The sequence below is a fragment of the Giraffa tippelskirchi genome, chromosome 6 (assembly GCF_054371585.1).
Source record: "Giraffa tippelskirchi isolate mGirTip1 chromosome 6, T2T-mGirTip1v1.2.pri, whole genome shotgun sequence".
Classification (NCBI taxonomy): domain Eukaryota; kingdom Metazoa; phylum Chordata; class Mammalia; order Artiodactyla; family Giraffidae; genus Giraffa; species Giraffa tippelskirchi.
This window is the reverse complement of record NC_137280.1, coordinates 21,080,724-21,104,727: the sequence shown is the minus strand read 5'-3', so window position 1 is coordinate 21,104,727 and position 24,004 is coordinate 21,080,724. Positions and strand designations below refer to the sequence as shown.

Here is a 24,004-nt window from a genome sequence, read left to right as displayed (position 1 = left end):
AATGAATTGCCCATCCTCTAATATCAGTGGACTTTTTGGCTGGCCAGAGAACCAATTCACTCCCTCATGTCTCATACGCTTCCGTTCCAACATTTTTGAACATTTGTTTCAACTAACAGATCAACCACATTAGTTCATCATACTTTCAGAGTTGAAGGTTAGGGCACACTGGCCAATTGCTGTTAACTGCATGATTTTTTGTTTCTCAGGATTTTATTTTTTATTTGCTCTTAAAATAAAAAATCTGAGGAGTTTATGTTCAGAGAAGTTTCTCAAAAACGTATTTGTCCAGCAATGGTGCATATTCTTCAAAAGAAACACAGACCAAGGCATTTTCCATGATTATTCTTAATGCTTTGGCTAATTCACATAAAAAGCAGCAAAGCTATCTGATATTGTCTGGTAGTGTCCATTTTCACAGTCCTCTAATTAAGTTGAAGGGTACCACTTTCCTTTAAGATCCATCTCCTCCTGATATACGCTTTATTCCTGTTCTCAGAACCTTGGTTACTATTACCCATTATTTTCCTTTAAGTAATTGTTTTACCTCTTGGCCATTCATTTGTCTTTCTGGTTATTCCTTTCATAGCTTCAATTGCCTATTAACTGATATAATAATCCTGATATTTTCTATGGCTTTGGCTGTTTTCATCCAGGGATTTCAAAGTGCTTTTAAGATAGCTCTGTTGCTTTGTGAAAGGCAATTAGTAAGACAAAGAGAAATAAAGACCTGAAAAGTGAAGAAGCCCATGTATATTCAGACACCAAAGCCATTGGAAATCTTTAAATTTCATTCCTCTTTGAATCACTTTGGTTAGGAGGTCAAGAAGATGACTGATACAACTGGAAGTATAGGAAGATCTAGTGAAGTCATTCATTTGACTCCTAAAAACTGATTAGGGTCAATGAAACCTTAAGGTCACTGACTTGTCATTCTTCTTCTGACTAATCTCTTTTAGTTTCAATGTCCCTTGATTTGAGGCCATAGTTACTAGAGGTGTGCAGACTCTGTCAATAAAAACTGTTTCCTTCTTTGGAGGACTCCATTGCTGCGGATGTGTATGATCCTATTGTCACCATTTGTTGAACCATTTTCCTTCTGATGGATATTTGGGTTGTTCTCTTCACCTCTGTAGCAATGGATCCTCAAAAGGGGAAAACGGCTTTCATGAAGAGAGTCTGAAAACTTCTGGTAGCCATTGTGTAATGCAATAATATTCAATAATAAAAAGAACAAACTACTGATACACAAAATGACATGAATGAGTCTCTAAAACATTATGTTGAACATGGAAGCCATAAAGTATGTGATTCATGTAAATAACTCCATTCACATTAAATTTCAGAACAGGCAAAACTAATCTGCTAACAGTAATCAATGGTAGTTGTCTTTTGTAATAGGGGAGATCTTCTAGGGTGATGGGTATATTTTGATTGTACACATAAAATTTGCACATTTAATTATAAGCCAAAAATAACTTGAAAAACAGATAAGTGAACTAGATTTTTCTTCTGAAAATGCTTTATTTATAGTTGTATTTATACAGTAATTTATCTCCTACTCTTTCAGTGTTTCTCAAAACAAATGCTTTTTTGTTTACATTCAAGCCAGTGTGAGCTGAACTGTTTCATTAATTTGGTAGGCATGTCACATTTTAATATGATTTAAAAATAAATGCATGGATAGGAATGAACATCATTTTATTTGTAGGCAATATTGCTCTGTGGCCAAACCTAAGGTTCAAATTCTGACTCTATCTGTCAATAGCTATACAACTTTGACCAAAACATACTCTCAGTTGCTTCACCTGTAATATTTATAGCAACCCTTGCAGAGCAGCTACACTACGTATGTAACGTTTGCTATAAAGTAAGTGCTCCACAAATTTTAGTTTCTCTTTTTTGCCTCTTAATTTCAAATGTTTTATCTCCGTGCATAAGGCTAGATGTGGAACCAGCTGTGCTTCCCATGCAGTTCTGTGTGTGTGACATGACTAGACACCATGACACCATGACATGACTACGCCTTAGCAGGATGCAAAACAAAGATGCTACTATATAATACAAAATCTCATAAGGATAGAAAAGCATTAACAGGAAGAAAGGGATCTGCTAATCTCACCATTTAAATATAAATTGTTATCTTTTTTATTGCTTCCCGACCTAATCTATTTTCTTTTTCCACTTTAGACGAAGAAACCAGGGCAAAAAGAAAGGGAGAAAAGTGAATCCAAATATTCACTTATTCTTTCAACAAATATTTTCTTGAGTGCTTCCTATTAGTCAGGTATTGATCCCAAACTCTCTCTTCCTAGGACTTAGGGCTGGAATCAAAATACAAGTATATGTCAAGGGAGATGTGATTTATGAACTGTTTACCAGATTAAAATCTTCAAAAACTTTTCAATATCTCAAGTCCTGTTAGCATACATCATTATGGTCTCCTTCCTGCTTTTGAGAACAGCTGAGATTCTTCTGTTGACACAGTCTCTAGGATTGTACTTGAAAAACCAGAAGCAGGGAGTTCCCATTAAGAGTTGTGGCCTTGCAGACTTACCCCTCCTATCTGTCCCACAAAGCCAGAATTTTCTGACCTGCGGGGCACAGTGTGGGACTCATCTGTTTTCTTGAGCATTTCCTGGCTAGGGACATAATATTTTTTGTGGTGGGAGGAGAGAGTGACACAAAGGAGATTTATTTACAACTGAACTGGATGAGGTAATTATCAAAGTATCTATTTAATCTCTGACTATTAATGGGCAGTATATCGGTGTTACACAACAGGACGTTAATGCTCAGAAATGTACTAGTCAGTAAGAAGGAAAAAAAATCCACAATTTTTTCACGGAAAAAGTCAGTAATTTTCAGAAGTAATAAGGAAAACACAGAGCAGATACTTTCAGGAACCAAAACGGATTCACCTATGCACTCTCACGTTTTTCCTCTTGGTTGGTTCTAGGTAACGGAGGAAGGGGTGTGTGTGTACGTGTGGGTGTGAAAAACCCAGACCTCTGAGTCAGTTAAGTGGTGACTTTTCCCTCCTTAACAGAAATGTCCCAGCTCACCAGTGCAGGGAATATTATGTACTTTCTTTACTCCAGTGCCTGCAAAATTTCCAGGCATAGTAGGCCCTCAATAAAAAACTTGCCAAATGAATAAATGAATGAAAGGCAGAGGTGAGTTCAACTTAAGCTGGGTCACTTGTTAGCTTTGTGATTTGGGCAAGTTATTTAATCTCTAAGTGAATAAAAGTGACAGTTGCTCAGTCACGTCCAGGCTCCTCTGTCAATGAAATTCTCCAGGCAAGAATACTACCCATTCCTTTCTCCAGGGGATCTCCCTTACCCAGGGATCAAACCCAGGCCTCCTGCCTTGTATGTGGATTCTTTACTGCCTGAGCCACCAGGGAAGCCTTGGGGACCATTAAAAAACAAGATAATCTTGTTGCTTTCATGGTTTATTTGTCAGTATTTAATGATTCGATATTCAGGACTGGGCTTTGTACACAGTGAGTGCTGAGTGGAGATTGATTCTACTCTCTTGAAGACACTCTCTGACTCTGTAGTGGTTTATTTAGCATGATGTTATAGTAGCGTTGTGTTAACTGGACGCTTCTATGAGAAAGTATTCTAATGCTGACTTAAATATGTTGAAATGGACATGTTACATTGGTTATAACAAAGTATTGTCTGTCATTCTGGATTTTTCTAACATAAATCTGTTCCAAGGTATGAAAAAATGTCTAAATTTATATAATAATTGTAAGTTGATGAAACAAACATGTAATTAACAATTTCCCAGTGGTTTGAAAATCATAAACAGTGTAATAAACCTCCTCAACAGGGACAATTTTATGATTTTGAACAAATTTCATTTTTTATTCCAGGGATTTTATTTATAAGTAACATGTAAATAAGTTGTTCTCAACATAAAGTTAATAGTTTATTTGGGAAATTGTTTGAATAATAAGAGAATTCTTCAGCTTAAAATGCTTGGAAGCCAAAAATTCAAAGAAACCTGTATCACAGTAAAGGCTATATTGGAGGACTTTATTTAATGGGGTGAAGAAAATATTTCCTGATTTTTTTTATTACTATAGGGCAGATCTGACACCATTAGTTTTCTTTCTGTCATAAATACAGACGAGTAGAATTTGACAGGCATCACTATAAAATAGGTTATAGATAAGTTCAGGCATCTTGCCTTCCACGCAGACCTTTTACACTTACTTTGGATGGGGCTGCTCGAAAAGAATGACCAAGGTTTGATTTTAGGCATCTAGGTCACGGTTTCACCTTGACAACAGTGCTTTCATTTCCAGCCGTAACATTTGCTGGGATCCCTAAGGTGCTCTCATTTCTGTAAGTAGTAAAGGGGAAAGAAAAAGAAGGATGGGGGGCGGCGGGGGGAAGATAAATCTTAATTCACATGCTGCACGACTATCTCTGTGTCTCCGGCACAAAACTTCAAATCCAATCCAAGAACTGGATGTGTATTAGAAGTCTGCAGATTTAAACCTTGTCCACCATGATCAAACTGGATTTATGGAGCATCATAACTCCCCAGACACCATCCAGCAGCTTATTAATTTAATAGACTCCTGTCCATTCACTGATGTTCCTGCCCTGACAGTCTCTCAAGATAAGGCGAAAGCCTTTTGACAGGACAGAGAGCATATATATTTTCTTCTGTTTTCTCGTGGATGGGGTTGTCGACAACTTGAAATGTGTGGCTCAGCAAATTTGTTTTTTTCCTTCTCTTTTTTTCCCTTTTGCTGTGCAGGAAGGATGACAGAGGAGAGCCTCCAGAGAGTTCCAGGGGTCAGGGGGCCTGCATTTCCCCTAAGTACTTATTTAGGATTTGTTTTGCAAATAACAATGAATTGATTTAAAGGCATACACACGGGGACACTTTCACCATGGAAAGAAACAGCATTACAATTTAATGCCTAATATAAATTAAGAGGTGTTGGAGAGAAGAGGGAAAACAGCAATAAATGTTCCCATTAAACAGAGTACAGCAGCATTTTCTTTGCTTTGCTATAATCCCATTTGTGGGAATGAGGGGGAGTGCCAAGAAAGATAGCACTCAAGCTGTTGTATATTTAAAGACAAAACAGGAAGAACTTTTCAACATTCTTATTTTCCCTTTATGATATTCTCATGCTCTACAATGGTGTTTGTTACTTGCAAATGAATTCACAAGTCTCTGAAAGTTATTATGCTACTATATTGCAAGGTTAACTGTTTCCATCCCTACTGGTACTCTTCTGTTAAAGACACACCAGTAATCACTAGATCTTGGCTTTCCAAACTTAAATGTGCACACAGATTACTGGTGATGGTTTAGTGGTTTAGTTGCTAAGTCGTGTCTGACTCTTTGAGACCCCATACATGGTAAGCCCACCAGGCTCCTCTGTCCATGAGATTTTCCAGGCAAGAATACTGGAGTGGGTTGCCAGTCCCTTCTCCAGGGGATCTTCCTGACCTGGGGATCGAACCTGGATCTCCTGAATTGCAGGTGGATTTTTTATTGTCTGAGCCACCAGGGGAGATCTGGATTCAGTAGGTCTGAATGGGACCTGGGGTTTAGTGTTTCTAACAGGTCCATGCCATACTGCTAGTTGGGAAACCATTTTTAATAAGCATGACATTAGCCAAACTTTTAAAAAAGGGAAAACTTAGATATGGGAAATGATACCACAGTGTCATACCAAGGTAAAACACAACTTGAACATAAAGCAAAAAGTTAACAGATTCCCTAGCTGGAATATAGTGGGTACTTGACTAATATTTCAATGAACTGAAGAATCCCCAAGTGGCATGCATTTTATAATCTCCCTCCATTTTCACATGTGTGCAAAAATGATCATATTAATTTCCTTTGAGATAGTTAACTACAATGGTGTATGTAAAGCTAAGGATAAGATGAAAAGCAACTTGTCCATTTTCTCATACACGTTTTCTTTTTACTTCATTTCACTAGTAGAAAGCTATCCTTCTTATCTCTATCTCTAGTCAAAATGCAGAACTATGAAGCAAGATCTCTAAACTAATCTATTGTTTGACTTAAATGTCCTCCATAGGCCTGTTTTTTTATTTTTTTGCTTCCCACACTCAGTTTAATCTAGAAACCTATACTTAGAGTACAGAAAGATAGCTGAGATTATACTTAAGACGTAAGATTTTATATGAATTACAAAACTAGTTTTGATATTGAGAGACTCCAAATTACTATTTACTAGTTAATGGATAAATTTTGTATCTTTTGGGGGCCCAGAGAGCAGGAATATCTTATATTATTTATTTCATCAAATAAATTATGAAACATTAAATTCCCTACTAGAAATATTCGATAAGTATCCTGAAAATCTTAAGTTTTCCTAATAAGCCTCTGAGACTTAACCAGTTCTTTAAAGAATGAACAAAGCAAAGGGTACTGAACTGGAGAGCCATCATTCTTGAAAATCTTTACTGACAAGGGAGACCAGACAGTGATGATAAATACTAGATTTCTAAAGGAAAAACTGGCTTAAAGTAATTTATTCTTATTGAATTTCAATGGGCGGTAGATAAAACTATATAAATAGACAGAAAAATCTTATCTGTTCATACTTAAATGTGTGCATTTCGGATCCATTCTCTTGGTTGGGATATTCTCGCTTGCAACACCATGATATACTATCTTGGTTGACCCCACTGTCATCTGACAGTCTTCACAGATCTAAGAAAGACTAATGAGAATATATCTTCTCTGAAGTACTACTGTATGTCATGGCATATTAGGTGACCTTTTAGTTTAAAAATAGCCTTCAAAGATGGGGTTGACTTATACACCAAGGGAAATGAAGTTTCCAATTTTAGGTCTCAGAGCAAAGACTTGAGATCTGGCTGACTTTCCCCATTGATAGGTGGGAACAACAGACACAGTTACTGCTTGTTGAGAGAAAGTCAAGTGGTGCGTGCGTGCGTCCAGTCACCCTGGAAAGAACTGTGCAATAATGGTGAGCCAAGGAATTGGCATGGCTGCTATGCAAAGATATCAAATAAAATCCTAAGGTTGACAGCATCTTTTGCTTGTATATAGATTCTAATTTTTCCAAATTCTTTTATACAGTTTCATTCTAACTGATGTAGCACAATGTATGCTTTGTATACACTGCTGCTGCTGCTAAGTTGCTTCAGTCGTGCCCGACTCTGTGCGACCCCATAGACGGCAGCCCACCAGGCTCCCCCGTCCCTGGGATTCTCCAGGCAAAAACACTGGAGTGGGTTGCCATTTCCTTCTCCAATGCATGAAAGTGAAAAGTGAAAGTGAAGTCGCTCAGTCGTGTCCGACTCCTAGCGACCCCATGGACTGTAGTCCACCAGGCTCCTCTGTCCATGGGATTTTCCAGGCAAGAGTACTGGGGTTACACAGCACATTCCAAAGAAATACCCCTGTATTATATTTTCTAGCATTAAAGAAATCTTGCTAAGACATGGAGTACTTTGCCAGATACTGAGAGAAAAGCATTTTGAGTATTGGTTTTCAAATGATTTTTCACACCGGTAATTTCGGAAAATAAAGCAAGTCCCACTATAGTTTACTACATTGAATGATGCATCTTAATACCCATTAAAAGCAATTCAAAATTCAGTGGGTATATTCTATGAATTATCTGTGGAGTAGAAGTGAGAAATGACATCATTGCACCTGAGGTGTTCACAACCAGCCTGGGACAGTGCACACGCTGGGCTGGAGCTCTCTCCCTGGGAAGGGCATGGAAGGCTTTTCAGAAGCACTGATACCTGCTAAGTCTTGAATGAGATCTGTTTCCAAGACAAAGATGTTGGAAAGGTTATTAAGCAAAGGAAATCTGATATATAAAGGCAGATATGAGCAAGTAAGGAATAGCTGAGGAATTTTAAATAACTGAGAATACTTGGAGTACAGCAAGCCCCTTACATATGAACCTTCAAGTTGTGAACTTTCAAATATGTGAATGGGCATGTCAGCCCCTGTATGCCAGCTGTTGTATTGTACTACTGTACTTTTCAAGGCACTGTACTGTAACATTAAAAATGTTTTCTTCATTTTTGGTATTGGATTTTTATGTACATATTGTTTGTATGAAAAGTATTATATACCTATTACAGTACAGTACTAAATAGTTGATTGTGTTAGTTGGGCACCTAGGCTAACTTTGTTGATCTTACAAACAAACTGGACTTACAAATGCACTCTTGGAATGAAATTCACCTGTATATAGGGGACTTATTCTACAGCATAGCTGTGAAGGATAAGTGAGAAATGAAACTATAAGGAGTGGGGTAGTTAAAAAATGTAGATGAGATAAGCTTCAGGAAACACAGAAATGAGAAGAAAGAAAACTACAGAATGACAATATTTAATGGCTGGACAGTGATGGAGAAACCTGGCCCTGTGTGTGGAAAGGGATAAATCAGATCAAGCCTCGTGGAATGAAAAGCTGACAACAAGTAAACCACAGGAGACCTCTGACAAAGTCACTTCAATGGAATCATGAAGGCAGAAACTGAATAAGACAGAAGATGCTGGAATTTAGAGTGTTAAAAGAATGCATGCAAAAAAAAAAAAAAAAAAAAAAAACTTTGCAGAAGCTTACCTAAGAAAGGAAGCAGAGAGGGCTTCCTGTTAAGTATGATGAATTGATTGCATGCATTTATTTCTTCTCCCTTTTACTAACATGACAGTGGAGAAGAAAAAAGATGATAAGGGCAAAGAGATGGGGCAGAGTAGGCAAGAGAAGTCAACAACATCTTGGAAGCTAGCAAATTGATGGAGTGATAGATGACACACCAGAGCACAGAAAGCTGAAATCCAAGTGTTTGAAGAGCAGCTGGCCAACATGTAGCAAGCGGATTGATTCTGCAGAATCCTGGAAAAGATCAGAAAGTAAAGACTCCTGGCACCTTGAAAGATAGGGTGAGCAGTGGAGCTAAAATGTACAGGGCTGGCTTTCCGAGTAAGAAGCTGTTAGTCACACTTGCTCAGCGATTCCCTGCAGGGCTAAGTGACATTCCTTTCCTACTCTGTTAGGAAATGGAGGCTTAGTCTACGAAGAACTGGAATAGAGGTTTTAGATACAGAGAAATATACTCGGCCAAGGGTTATACTACAGTGTCACCAGAGTTAGAAGATTAAGGGAACATCTACATTCTCAAAAATGAGATAGGACTTTCCTAAGGCACCACCTGGTCCAGTCTGCCCACAAAGTCCTCAGATTGCTGGCTATGAGGCTCATCTATCTCAGAGATGAGACCGGTGTTCTCTGAGACCAGCATTCTCTAGAGAAGCTAATCGTGCTAAGATAAAAAATTACATACACTGCATTGGGAGACATCATTACCATGGCTAGGTTGCCATCCTATGACCCCACAAAGAAGCTATCAGTTGACAAGCTCTGCCTTCTCAGGCTGCTCTTGCATTCAGCTCTTAGTGCCCCATTCTTAAATGATAAAGTAGATACGCATGGATCTCTAGCCTCTTGAGGAAAGCTTCAACACTAAATACAGGGACAAATATAGGTGGAAAAAGTAAGAAACAAGGCACAGGACATACAATTTCCTAATCATCCCCTGCCTCCTATTTTCAGAGATAAAGGAAAGAATATCCATACTAAAAACAGCAAGATGTTGAAAAAAGGTTACAGTCAGGGAAAGACTCTGTGCATTATAAATATGAGAGTTAAAATACAATAGTTAAGGAAGTTAAGGAATAAAGTTTGAGCACATCTCAGAAAGTGCAACAGTCAGATTATCTGATTGTGAGAACATTATTAAATGCATAATTTATATTGATTTTCACGTTTTAAAAATCTGTAGGTCATTCATCAATTAATTCCTTCATAAATATTTAGTGAGCACCTACTATGTATCATAGATGGCTAAAAAAAACAGACAAAATTACTGTCCTTAAAGAACTCCATTCTAGGGATAGGAAGTGAAAGTGAAAGTGAAGTCGCTCAGCCGTGTCCGACTCTTAGCGACCCCATGGACTGAAGCCTGCCAGGCTCCTCCGTCCATGGGATTTTCCAGGCAAAAGAGTACTGGAGTGGGGTGCCATTGCCTTCTCCTTAGGGATAGGAGGATAACACTAAATTTTTAAAATAAATTCTAAAATGTCAAATATGAAGATAAATGAGAAAGATATTATGGACTGAATGTGTCCCCAACTCTAAACTTTAATGTTGAAGCCCTCACAACCAATGTGATAGTACAAGAAGTGAAGCCTTTGGGAGGTAATTAGACCATTAAGGTGGAGGCCTCATGGAATTGATGCCCTTATGAGAGACATGAGGGAGGAAGCTCGCTCTGTCTCTCTGCCTCCCAGCCACACAACCATATGCGGATACGAGAAGGCGGCCGTCTTTAAACCAGGAAGATGGGTCCTCACCAGACACTGAATCTGCCTGCTCCTTGATCTTGAACTTCCCACCCTCCAGAACTGTGAGAGAGAAGTTTGTTAAGCTACCAGCCTATGGTATTTGGTTATAGAAGCCTAAACTGCCTAATATTGTGGAGAAAAATGAGAGAAATAGAGACAGAGTAGTTAGGCACACCCTCTGGGAAAGCACTATTTGGAGAGAGTTTTGAATGAGGCAAGAGAGACGACCAATGTGGGGGCATAGCAGGGCACAGTGCAAAGGCCCTGAGGCAGAGGTATTCTTTGATTTTTCAAACAAAAGCAAGGGCCTGAGCCACTGGAACAGGACAGTTGGAGAGTAGCAGTAAATAAACCCAAAGAAGTATCCAGGACAGAACACGTAGGATCTTTTAGGCCAACGTAGTAACCTTGTGGGCTTAGTTCAGGTGTTGCCACGCTTTTTCTATCAAGGGCCAAAGAGTGAACGCTTTAGGTTTTGCAGGCTAAATGATCTCTACCACAATTACCCAACTCTGACGTTATGGCGTGAAAGTAGCTACAGACAAAATATACAAACAAATCATGATAGCTGTATTCCAATAAAACTTCATGTACAAAAACAGGTGGTGGGTCAGACTTGGTCTCTTGGACCATATTGACTCTTGTAATCAGACACTGCAAAAGCAAGCTATTTCTTGTAGGATTATATTTGTTTTTCACTTTTCCATTTTATCTGGGAAATAAGGAGCAAGGTCATTATTTATCAGGGGATGGAATATATTTGGGGTGACAGAAGTCTAACACAGTGACTCTGAAGATGAATTTGGAAAGAAGATCTGAGTAGACAGGCTACTTACTCTGAGGGTTCAGATTCAATTGGTGGTCAAATGTAAACTGGTCAGCATTGGTTTCTGTTGTTGTAGCTTTGTTGTTAGTGGCGGTGATGGTTTCATTGTTTCATTCTGACCACACCTTATATAGAACTCTTTGTGGACCAAGCATACTTTATAAATACTACTTCCCCTAACTTCTACTGCTTGGATTAAGCAAGGGGAAGGTGGAGAGTTTGACTGATTAGAAAGAGGGTATTCAGGGCAGTAAAGGCCAGAAGGGGTACAAGAAAGTAATTAGAATGATGGACTCATGAAATCCAAGCCAGGTCCTCTGAAAGTAAGGACAGGGGCTGCTGGGCAGGACAATGATGGTGAAGAGGTAAGAGCATCAGAGGTTTATTTGGTGTTGAAAAACTGCTGGAGTCAGGTAATGAGTGGAGAAAAGCAGAAGCTTTATATTATCTTCTAGAAGGATGTAGCTACCAACATTCTCTTCTTGACAGCTAAAGTCTTGTTTTTTATTAATGGATGGATCTGAGCTTCACCTTTGACACGATAATCAATAATCTTACTAAAATGCCAGTGTGATCATGTGCACCTCAGAATTTTCAGTAGCTCTCTACCATCTCCATGATGAGGTCTTCAGACTGAGCACTCACCTGAACACACAACAGGACCCTCAGAAACATTTGCAGGCTTGCCTCTCACTGGTCTTATTTGTAAATTCTCTGTTCTGACTAAAGACTGACACTTTCATGATCATATGAACCATGGCCTGTAAAAGTTTAGACACAGAATTTCAATCTTCCCAAATGCCTTCTCCTTTTCTCAAATATATATTCAACTTTCAATATCTAACCAAAATTTCCCATCCTCTATCAACTTTGCCTTGACCATGTAAGATAGAACTCAGTATAATGCAACCTTCATTAATTAAGCTCTTTCAATAAACTCCTTAACCCAGGGATGTGTTTCATGTTCCTCTGTACCCCTCATGACACCTGGGCTGTATCATGTGCAGAGCATGTGCTCAGTTACTTTTATTTTATTTGGAAAAATTTTCTTATGAAATACAAGGTGCCAGGACATTTATAGAGACACTAAAGAAAAATATGTATCACTAGAAAATAATTAAATTTCCAGGGATGAGGGATTTCATGGGTAAGGCAAAGATTTTTGTTCTTTTAGTTTGAATTGTATGAAAAGAAGAGCAGGAATGTAGTTAATGTCGATTTTCATTTGCAAATATTTTTCTTGAATTGCATAAGAAAAATAAAGTGAAGAATACAGAAAGTGTTTACCAAACTATATCACCTTTACAGGAATACTTTTATAGTTTCAAGCTATTTCTTTCTGTGTGTTTCACTGTACATATATATATTTATGGGTTTGGGTAGACTCCGGGAGTTGGTGATGGACAGAGAGGCCTGGCGTGCTGCAATTCATGGGGTCGCAGAGAGTCGGACACGACTGAGCGACTGAACTGAACTGAACTGATATATATTTAAATATAATTATAATCATACTAGGCACAAAACCTCATATTCTCCTTTTTTAGTTGAAATTATAATATAATAATGTAATACACTGTTTTAAAGAATTATTCACAATATCTTACTCTGAAAACATTTCCTAAAGAGTTGTCCCTCATTTTAGCTGACAAAGATACTTTTGGGGGTAGCTTTCAAGATTAGCATCACTTTGAATGACAAGCTAACACCCTTGAATGACAGTGAGTCACCTCTCAAAAGACCCCACTCTTCATTTTTCATTTTTATACTTATGAAACTGATATATTCTTAGTTCTTATCATTTGCCAACATCCTACCTGGGTTTTTACCCCTAAGAGACAGAAGCTTCATTCGTGAATGGATCAGGATGGTTTTTTTAGGATATTTTTTTCTCCAACATATGAGAATGGATCTAATCCATGGAAATAATTAATGGCATTATCGTGCAGGATAATTTACCAACATTTCATTAAGGAAACTCACAGTGAAGTTGATATGAAAACAAATGTATTTTTTCACAACAAATAGCACACATTAATAACAACTCAGGACATAAACTATTCAGTACGACCAGATTCATACTGAAATAACATCAGTAAATCACTAACATAATTGTAAAAACGGTAAATGCATAGTAAAAAATGGAAATGGCAGAAGGCCCGATATTTCCTGAAGTTGCTGTCATTCTGCAGTTTGCAACAGACAGCTCCATTGTAAATAACACATTCACTGGTGGGGTCACTTGCCTTGACCTTAAGAACCCCTCAGAAATGACAATTTGAATCAAAACGATGGTTTTCTAAAGCAACCATTTTTACAATCACTGATTCCTAGAACAGGCATAATAAATTGCTTATTCCTCCAAACATCTCTCATTCTTAGAGAACATAACCAAAAAAAGCCTCAGATGTTCATGAAACACATTGGGTTTTCGGCATCGTGTTACCCTGTGGTGCTCTGCAATCAATTACTGTTATACCACCATCATTAATAATTTTCTTAATGAAAATGATTCTGTTGATCTCTGCTGTATTTTAATTATCAGAGTTAAGCATAATTACACTGCAGCTCTGAGCTGGCATGTGGACTCCTTTAGGGCGCAATTTTGTTTTAACACACTGATAATGTAATTTTACATTGTGTCAGTTTGTTTGGTTATTATCCAGTTGTACAATTCCACTGTATTCCTGATAACAGATAATAACCTTAGTACCTCCTATATCCTGAAGTCATTTAAAAAGCAATATTGGAATTCTGCAACTAGCTAACTTAATCGCCTTATGATGTTATAATTTCTGCTGCTAAATATTTGGTTCAGGCACCCACCTTCTTTTAAGAATATTGTAAAACTAGACAACAGTTATACATTTTCTATGAACTACAAAGTGGTTAAGTAAACACTTAAATATGAGCACAATTTTTTCTTTTCAAATTACTTTCTTACTCACATAGATTTAGGTCCTTCAAGGTAAACATGAACTTATAGGCTAGTTAGGAAAACTAGCTGCCAAGTTGGACAAGGCTATTGTTTCAAAATTCTAGGAACATGCAACAGATACTCTATTTTAAGCTGGAAAATAGCCTAAACCTTTACAAGGGTCCTTTACAATGACAGATCTTTGTTTTAAATAGTTGATCAATTTAGTCACTGTGTAGAAAGTTGTTCACCAAAGTTAGGTCGTATTAGAATTATTGTCATTATTTCACAAAGTACCTTGAACATAGTACCCCACCAATCAGGGCTTAACTGAATTAACTGCATGTTACACTTGTGGAAACAAGCAAAATCAGAACTTTGAAGATGGTCATAGAAAGATTTTGGAGATTAGTCTTCTACATGACTTCAAATTCCTGTGGTCTTCAAAGCAACAGAGAAATCAGCAGAAGGTACTGCTGTCACTACTGTTTTAGTTCTGGAAAACTTTTTCTGAAAAACCAAATCACAGCATGAGGGGGAAAAAGTTTTGCTGATAAATATGCATGTAAATTTGTGAGCAAGACCAATAACCTGCAATCTTGGCTTAGTAAATGGTATCTTCCAAACTCTGCTAATTGTGCTAATTGGGATTCAAGCTCAACATACTTAAGACTGAATCCAAATTTCAACACTTATGAGCTATATATCCTTGAATTATTTAACTTACCTAAACTTGAGTTTGTGTTTGTGTGTGTGCTAAGCCACTTCAGTTGTGCCAACTTTTTGAGACCCTATGGACTATAGCCTGCCAGGTTTCTCTGTCCATGCAGATTCTCCAGGCAACAACACTGGAGTGGTTCCTATGCCCTCCTCCAGGGGATGTTCCCAACTCAGGGATCAAACGCTCATTCCTTTCGTCTCCTGCACTGGCAGGTGGGTTCTTTACCACTAGCACCACCTGGGAAGTCCCAAACTTGAGTTTACTCATCTGTAAATAATTCTGCTTACATCATGACTGTCTAAATGGTAAATCAGAAAACATATGTAAAGAGCTTAAAACCATGCCTGGCATAGAATAAGTGCTTAATAAATGGTAACTGCTATTGCTTGCTTTAATATTATCATCATTATCTTTACAGTAGCATTTTAAATAAGACTTTCATTAGAAATATAATGTGCCCAAGGGGAAAAATTTATCTTTAGGTAAAGGCTTCTGGCCTCTGATTCTGTAATACAGGTCTCTGCAGATACTGTGGTTTCAGAGGGACTAAGTAGGAATTCTTGGCTATACATCTGGTATCAGATGACCATGTTTCCTTGCACACTTGCTTGATGCCAATGTGGAGGCCTGGCTTCATTTCCCCTAAATTTGTGCTGACATACAACCAAAAGCCGAACTGGACTGAGAATAAGATCATCTGCAATATAATACTTATGACAACATATGCAGTTATGTGAACAGGTGAGTATTCACAAAAATCCTGTGAGATGGCCACTGTGATTTCATTTTTACAGCTGAGGAAATATGATTTAAAGAGGAAAAGTGATTTGCTCAAGGTTCCATCTGAGCAATAGTTGCTTTTTTTTTAAATAATATTGTGCTTTTATATAAAAACAAATCTATGGTTAAGGTAAGAGTGAGGGTTAGCTGATACTTTTTCACTCTGATTGACAAGGTTTATGCTCTTCATCCGAATACCCAGAGAATGTGGCTCTCTAAAATGGCTCTCTAAGAGGTTTAATTTTGAATGCTCAAAAACATGAAACTCAAAGTGACCTATTTACTTTTCATAAATTAGAAAGGTCACTATATTGTGCAAACACTATAAAAAACATTAAGGTATAGAGAAAAGAAAAGGGGTTTCCAATGCGTGACAGGTATTCACAGATTTTAGGAGCAAGGGGGCAGACCTCTGCTCATCCTCCTTCTAGCAGTCTCCCCTTAGTCTCAGCATGGTGCTTTTTAGTATTTTTCCACTGGAGATAAGTAAATTAGAATTATCTGGAGTCTGCTGAGAATAATGGCAAAAACCAGACAACCCAACAAGGCTGGTCCATCAATGTCTGGATGAGCTAATTACTTTCTGGAATGACGGGGTAGTTGAGGCAGGAAAAAAAGTACATCAGATTATAATATTAATGCCAAGTATTATTTTTTTTACTCGAATAAAACAGGATGATGGCAGCTTGTCAAATTGCACTAAGTAATATAATTCTATAATAATTATTAGATGGACACCTGGAAATGAAAATTTTATCATTATATTTAATGTTAACACCAGCCCACATTTAATAATACTTCAAAAAGTAAGTATATCTTTTAAATGATAATGGTTACCCATTAAGTGGTCTATCTTACATACTATAAGAAAATATTATCAAAAATTTCAGAGTCAAGGCTTTTAAAAACTACAACATATATGCATCTTACTTTCTATTTGTATTAATAAATAGGTACTAATATACTTTCAGATAGCCAGATCCAATGAAAGTGACTTTGGCATGGAATTCATAAGTATTGTGGTGCTTAGCTAGAAAACAAAATAAGGCAATGTAATTTTGATGTTAGTGAGAGCTGATCTTCAGTGAGAGCTCTTTAGATATGAGGAGTAATGTGTTGCATGTGTGTGTGTGGATGTTAGCCTATCAAGCGGCCATTGTTTATTATATGGAAGTAGCACTTAGGTTTCATTTGGGGAACTACTTCTCCTGTGTCTCATTGTGTCTCCTGTGTCTCGTTGGCTTATATACAAAACTACAGAGCACTGTAGTTTGCAAAGAAGAGTCACAGTGATTAATTGGTTCAAGGATTGTATGTGATGTACCTCAAACAAAATCCAGAAAAGCTCTATTTGCATGGGCATTGCTCTACTTGTAGAATATACGTTTAGAGCTTCCCACCACTTGACAAGAACATTTCTGAGAATAAAACACACAAAAGAAAGATGAAGCAAAAGATAGAGACAGTCTGGGGACAAAGTCTGAACATCTGAATTAAACTGATCCTGAAGTTTAGAATATCTCTTGATTCTCAGTTATAAGAGCAGGTGAATCCTCCTACCCTCAACATACACACATACACACACTTACACTTTCATTTTTTTTTTTTTTTTTGCATAAACCAATTTCATTTGGATTTCTATCATTTGAAAACAAAAGAGCCCCCACTGATAAATAACATACATGTTATGAAAATGCCTCACACTCTATAGATGTCCAAGTCTATATGTACCTAATCACAAATCTAAATCACCAATTTCTTTCAACTACAAAACTCTTTTGCTTAGAGAAGGCTTATCATACCCAGGGGCTCCCCTGGTGTCACAAGGGTAAAGAATCCACCTGCAAGGCAGGAGACATGGGTTTGATCCCTGGGTTGGGAAGATCCTCTGGAGAAGAAAACGGCAACCCACTCCAGTATTCTTGCCTGGAGAATTCCATGGACAGAGGAGCCTGGCGGGCTACAGTCCATGGGGTTGCAAAGAATTGGACATGACTAAGTGACTGACCAACAATAACACCAAGAGTCATACACACAGTCTGTGAAGACAGAAGGCTTCAGAGCCCATGCAGTCCTGGTAGCAGTGATTCCTGGGGTCCTATTTTCCACGATGCGAACAATCCCTAGTATAATCCTAGAATACCGAGGTATTCACAGAACTTTGAGTGAACTATCTCCCTCCTCCGAAGGCTATCTGATTACTAGCAATTAGCATCAGATCAGAGTAGAGTCTACAGCAGAGTTTTCCCAAGTGGTATCACCCAGAGCATGAATTCCAATGTTCCTAAGGATGTCCATTGAAAAAAAGTTCGTATATCATACAGTCAAATGAGTTACAAAGACTTTTGTTTTATTTCACTACAGGACTTCTCAGAGCATTAATACCAGCAGGCCGTGTGAGTTTCCAAGAGAAGCCAAAATAGGCAATATTTGACCTTTCCTTTAATCTTAGGGTTATGTGAAATGCACTTTGGGAAATGCTATATTATAATACTCTGTGATTTCAGAGTATCATAATACTCTGAAATGCCTAAGTAGTGTAAGAAAATTTACTCAGCATGGAATAGTGTCAAGGGGAAAGGTAGAGTCATATAGTTCAGAGAGTATAGGATTTGGAATTATCAAAGCCTGGATTCAAATTTGGTTTCTCTGTTAGCTCTCCATGAACAGAGACAACCATACTACTGCTCTAAGTCACTCACAACGTCAGGTTGTGTAAAATGAGAAACATAATAACTATCTCATCTAGTTGTTTGAAACCTTACAGCACGGAGAACTTATGCTAGTATGTATAACTCAGACCCTCAATTAGACAGATACGTGCTTGTACTCCACTTTAAACACTTAGTAGAATATTAAAGAAATATATATGTGTAACTGAATCACTTGTACAGCAGAAATTAACACAACATTGCAAATTAAGGATACCACAAAATTTTTTTGAAAAAGTGAAACTGAGACACAGCTACATGACCATGACAAATTACCTAATCTAGTCATGTCTCAAGGTCACTTTTTGTAAAATTGAGTAGGATGTTAATTACCTACTAGGAGGTATTAAATGATGACTAAATGAAATAATGCATATACAGTAGTTCCTACAGTCCTTGTTATTTGAATTGCAGTACCAACTGGTCTTTGTAAGTTGAACAATATCAAGTTATCTTTTGTAGGTTAAAAACTATTGTGTATTAGGAATTCATATTGAGTAGATTGCAAAGGCAGGCAATAATAGCTAACTTTTTACTACTTTTTCTTTTTCTAACATATAAAATGACCATAAAATGAGGTGAAGAGAGAAATGAGGGAAGTGTATATAATTTGGTATGGGAGTACCAAGAAGAGGATTGGGGGATGCTTAGTAAAGGGGAGCTGTTATTTTCCATGTACAAACTGAGCACACAGTTGGGCTTAAGCCATGCTTTATGAGTTACTTAATAAGCTTCTGCAAATTACTCCCGATTGTTTATTGCCAGGAGGATTCAGGTATATCTAACTATAAAGCAAACACACAAATATGTTCAAATTAAAGTATTCCATTGAGCACAGAATTACAATTTTGTTATAGCTTTTCCCCTTATGTAACAATATAACAATCTTCTCTTCTAAAAGAATGCCTAATTTAAACATGTAATGAATTTGGATCATGGTAGAAAAACAACTACCCTCTTGGTTCCTCCATGTAATATTGCCATCATAGAGATAAGACATTGTACAACAAAAATTTATTCTCAGTCATTGGTCCTACACTCTAAGCCATCGTTTCTGTGGTTTGCATTCTGAATGTGGACACTGGCAAGCTGGTTCACTGTAATATTGCTTTCCATTTTGATAGAACATAGTGACATATCCTGGGAAAATCTCACTTCCCTTCTAGCTAAAAGCTCCCACCAGCATACCACAGGTATTTGGGGTTAGAAAATAAGTGGGTATGGGACCAGCAATTACAGAAGGAAAAGGAATATAATCAGATCCTGGTGTGCAGATTGTTTTTTTAGCTTGCAAATTCCCTGTTTCCGGTGTTTCAACTTTCAAAGGCTTATGGTAGTTTAAAGGCAATCCTCTTATAAGTGTACAAATTGTAATGATTATAGGAACAAGTTGTAATTGTTTCTAGCAAGTTTTTAAGAGTCTTTGATGTTATGATTAGTGTTTTATATGTTAATATATTGATAGGTGTGCTTATTTGCTTGTTCCCTTGTATGCTTTCATGGTTTCTAGGTTCAATGTGCAAACACATCTTTGATCTCAGTAGGTCTATTTGGTTAAAAAAGAAAGCAAAAAGAAATTAAACATGAGAAGCACAAGGTTTTGCAATATTTACGAAGAAGTGAGATTAGGGATTTCACTCTCAGAGTACAGAGCTTGGGCCCAGAACTTGAATATGGAGGAAAGTGCAGCAACCACATCACACACGCAGAGGGGCCTGAGTCTAGGGGAGCCCGTCCCACGATGTGTGTCAGGGAGCGGCGGTTCCTTTGTAGCCTGGGCGTAGCTATGTGACGCAGTCTAGGCTGATGCCACACTGAGCAAATCAAAGGCAAAGCTCTGCAAGCCATCGCTTCCTCTCTCCCAGTTGCCTCCTGCCCTTCAGAAATCACCATGGGGAGGAATTCTCGGTCTTTGCAATGGCTTCCTTTTTAGCTCCGCCCTCATCCTGTGTGATTTCAAGAGACTGGCTGGAATTCAGTGCCTCCCGGAGCACGCACCTTGATACCCTGACACGGACTGCCACATTTCAAAAGGAATGTACTTTTTGATGCATAATGCCTCAGAGAGGAATCTGAGATCTCATCAAACCTGCTATCAATAAAAGTAACGGCGAGGAAGGTACTAGTCAAGACACTCAAATCCGTGGTGAGGTGAATGTGCATGGTGCGAAGAAAAGGCCTAACACCTTTTGTTTTATGCTGAACAGGGGAAAAAAAATAAAGAAACAATCCGGTAATCTTTGCTGAAAATACAGGTTAGGGAGATGCATAAGGGAAAAAGGAAGAGCAGAGGATCCCATTTTACTTTGTACTCCCCTTCCAGCTCATTTGGTGCTGTTTTGCAATGCTCAGGTTTCAATACCTCCAAAGCGTGAGCAAAAGGCTCTTGCAGTTACCTTTGCTGTACACAATGCAGTTGTTTTTGTTGTCTTCCACTCCTTGCCAAGTCACATCCAGCAGCCACTTGGGACCAGCAGTCAGCACCATCGGGACCTGAGCCTTTGTCTTCTGTAGAAAGGGTGATAACAAACAGATGCCATTTGCTTTCGTTGATTACAAACTTGAATAATAACAGTACTAATCATTTTATTTTCCCAAATAACTAAATCTCCCAAACCATAATCCAAGTCCTTATTCCCCTGTCTCATGATATCTTTTTTAAGATGACAGAAGCTGTAAAGCTTTACTGCTTTCACTAATCTGAATGGTAGAATTATTATCAAGAATTTTTTTTTTCCTAAATGATACTGGATCAGATCTCCAAGATTAGACAGATCTCTTGCGGCTCTGAATTATAAAGAGAATGCAGATGACTTTCATTGCAAAGAGCAGAGTGTTTAGAAGTGAACTTTAGACACATTGTACTTTACTATCAACAGGATCTTACTATTTCCTGAAACAGACAGGAAAGAATTTAAAGAATCAGGATCCATTTCAAAGCTCTATCCTGAGCAACATTTATATTAGAGTAGGAATTTATTCTGAATGAATAATGAAATCCACTGAGCACCCTTGTCTAAGTATGGATATGTAGCCTGACTGAAACTGAAATAATATTAATGCTAATGACTCACTATACACTGTCTCCAAAAAGACTATAAAAGAGGAATTGGGAATAAATTCAGATGCAGAGCAACTAAAGCATGACAATTCCTTGCTCTGAGCAGCACAGAAGCAGGGAGATGAGTACTCTAGTTCTAACAAAATATTTTCAGTGTACATTTTAAATATAAGATTCATCATTTTAGGCTGTTTGGTACCCAAATTATTTGTCTTTATGTTAACATAGCTGGAAATCAACCAGGGAGGAAATAAGTAAGTCTGAGCAAAACTGGTGTTTCCCAATGAGTCAGAGTGAACTGGCATTCAGACGTTTATCATTCACCTGCCCATGTTCTGGATATCAACTATCATAAAACCACAACACAGAGTACAATACAAGGGTCTCAACGCAATTTTTGAACTAAATTTTCACCTAGATATGATCCTGCCGAAGACACCTTCGCCCATTTGGGGACTTTCCAAAATGTCACATGCTATCACAAATTTCCCAAATTGGCATTGGTAAGTATTCACTTGAGGAGTTCTACATAATCTGGCCATTTCAAATCTCTCAGGAATCCGGAGACCTTATTTCACTGGCCAAATGACAACAATGATAGTGCAGATACTACAGATCTATTGATACTGCAAAGACATATTAAAAACTATGCATCAAATCAATGCTAACTCATTTTTGACATATCAATTATATTGTAAAAGGTAAAACTACCATAAAATATACTTAATGGAAAAATCAACCATGGTGGACAAACTTAAAAACAAGTCTAAAAATATTTCAAATATTAAAACAGAAGAGGTGGTAAGCTGGATCAACCCTAAGAAATACTAGTAAACTGATTTTTCAGAGTCAAGTTAGTATATTAGTCACTCGGTCATGTCTGACTCTCTGCGACCCCGTGGACTGTAGCCCACCAGGCTCCTCTGTCCGTGGAATTTTCCAGTTAAGAATACTGGAGTGCATTGCCATTCCCTTCTCCAGAGGATCTTCCAGACCCAGGGATTGAACCTAGGTCTCTTGTATTACAGGGAGATTCTTAACGACCTGAGCCACCAGGGAAGCCCTTTTATAGCCATACTTTAATTCATTTTGAATTCTTTAATTTTCAACTATGTATCTCAATATTTGGAAAGTAAAACCATGTAAAACAGTTATCTGAAAGCCCCATGGGAAGAAAGTAATTTTATATTACAACTTTTTAAAACAATCTAGGCAAAGGGTTATCAAGTTATCCCTTTGGTTATTAGTCTAAGTGATGATCCTGTTTTTCCATTTTCAAAATATAATTTGAGAATAAGTAAACTTCTTCAAGGGTTTTCCTGGTAGCTCTGCTGGTAAAGAATCTGCTTGCAACACAGGAGACTCTGGTTCGATTCCTGGGTCCAGAAGATCTGCTGGAGAGGGAATAGGCTACCCACTCCAGTATTCTTGGGCTTCCCTGGTGGCTCAGCTGGTAAAGAATCTGCTGGCAATGCGGAAACCTGGGTGAAGAAGATCCCCTGGAGAAGGGAATGGCTACCCACTCCAGCATTCTGGCCTGGAGAATTCCATGGACTGTATAGTCCATAGGGTAGCAAAGAGTTGGACACAAATGAGTGACTTTCTTTTTTCAAGCTTCTTCAATCTGAAATGATAGTGACTGATAGCCAATTAAATAATAGGTCTCAACTGTGTATATTTCAGCTCCTTGTACTACTAGAGAAGCAGGAAAGTCTATAGAGCAAGGTCAGCAGGTCTCCAAATCATAAGCATAACTAGTCACAAGAGAGACTCCACCATTTCCCTAAACCTGCCCATGGGGGATTTAGTGTTATTTGTAACTTCTCCCTTCTGATCTTAAATAACAGACTTCAACAACAGGCACTTGGTTCATTTCTATTGTAGCCACTTATTCCATGAGAAAGACAGGCATTTTAAATGATTTAATCTTTACATGCCACAGTTCTTAAAGCCACATGCATTTTGACACAGTAACTCAGCTTTTACAATTTTCCATAGATAATACAAAAACTAAATATTGATCACAAATTCTTGAGGGGATCTTTTGCTGTAAAGTAAATCAACTGATCTGCCAATATCACAGTGTTTCATTCATTTCACAAAGGAACCTACTGATCCTGTCTTGGGCTTGGTGCTAGGAATAGGAGTGGGGCTTTTTCGGTGAAGGATATAGGTACATTAAAACAAGTTTACTGTAAGGCAGAAAGTATCAGGTAGGGGGTGCAAAGTCATGTGTGAACTGTCTTGGGGTCAGTGAAGGGCAAGCATCCTGTCCTGTGGATTCTTGGGACAGGACCTTGAAGGATCATGCTCACGCTCAGTTGTACCCATATCTTTGCCACCTCACGGACCGCAGCACACCAGGCTCCTTTGAGCAAGAATACTGGAGTGGGTTGCCATTTTCTACTCCAGGGGATCTCCCTGACCCAGGGCTCAAACCTGTGTCTCCTGTATTACACGTGAATTCTTTATCACTAAGCCACCAGAGAAGTTCCCTCTTGAAGGGCAGATAGGAAGAATTTGTATTTGCTGGTAATGGCCCTGGACAAAGTCTGAGCAGCGTATGAGTGGTATGTACAGGAAA

At 38.1% G+C, this 24,004-nt stretch overlaps 1 protein-coding gene across 2 annotated transcripts in view; it reads right to left on the bottom strand.

Moving 5' to 3' along the window:
• The window catches only part of ZFPM2 (zinc finger protein, FOG family member 2), a 499,502-nt gene that overhangs the window by 149,783 nt on the left and 325,715 nt on the right, over window positions 1-24,004 (bottom strand). For both annotated transcript variants that reach the window (XM_081502271.1, XM_081502272.1), the window contains exon 5: window positions 20,756-20,867. In XM_081502271.1, coding sequence (XP_081358397.1) covers window positions 20,756-20,867 — 112 coding nt within the window. The remainder of the gene's footprint in view (window positions 1-20,755; window positions 20,868-24,004) is intronic.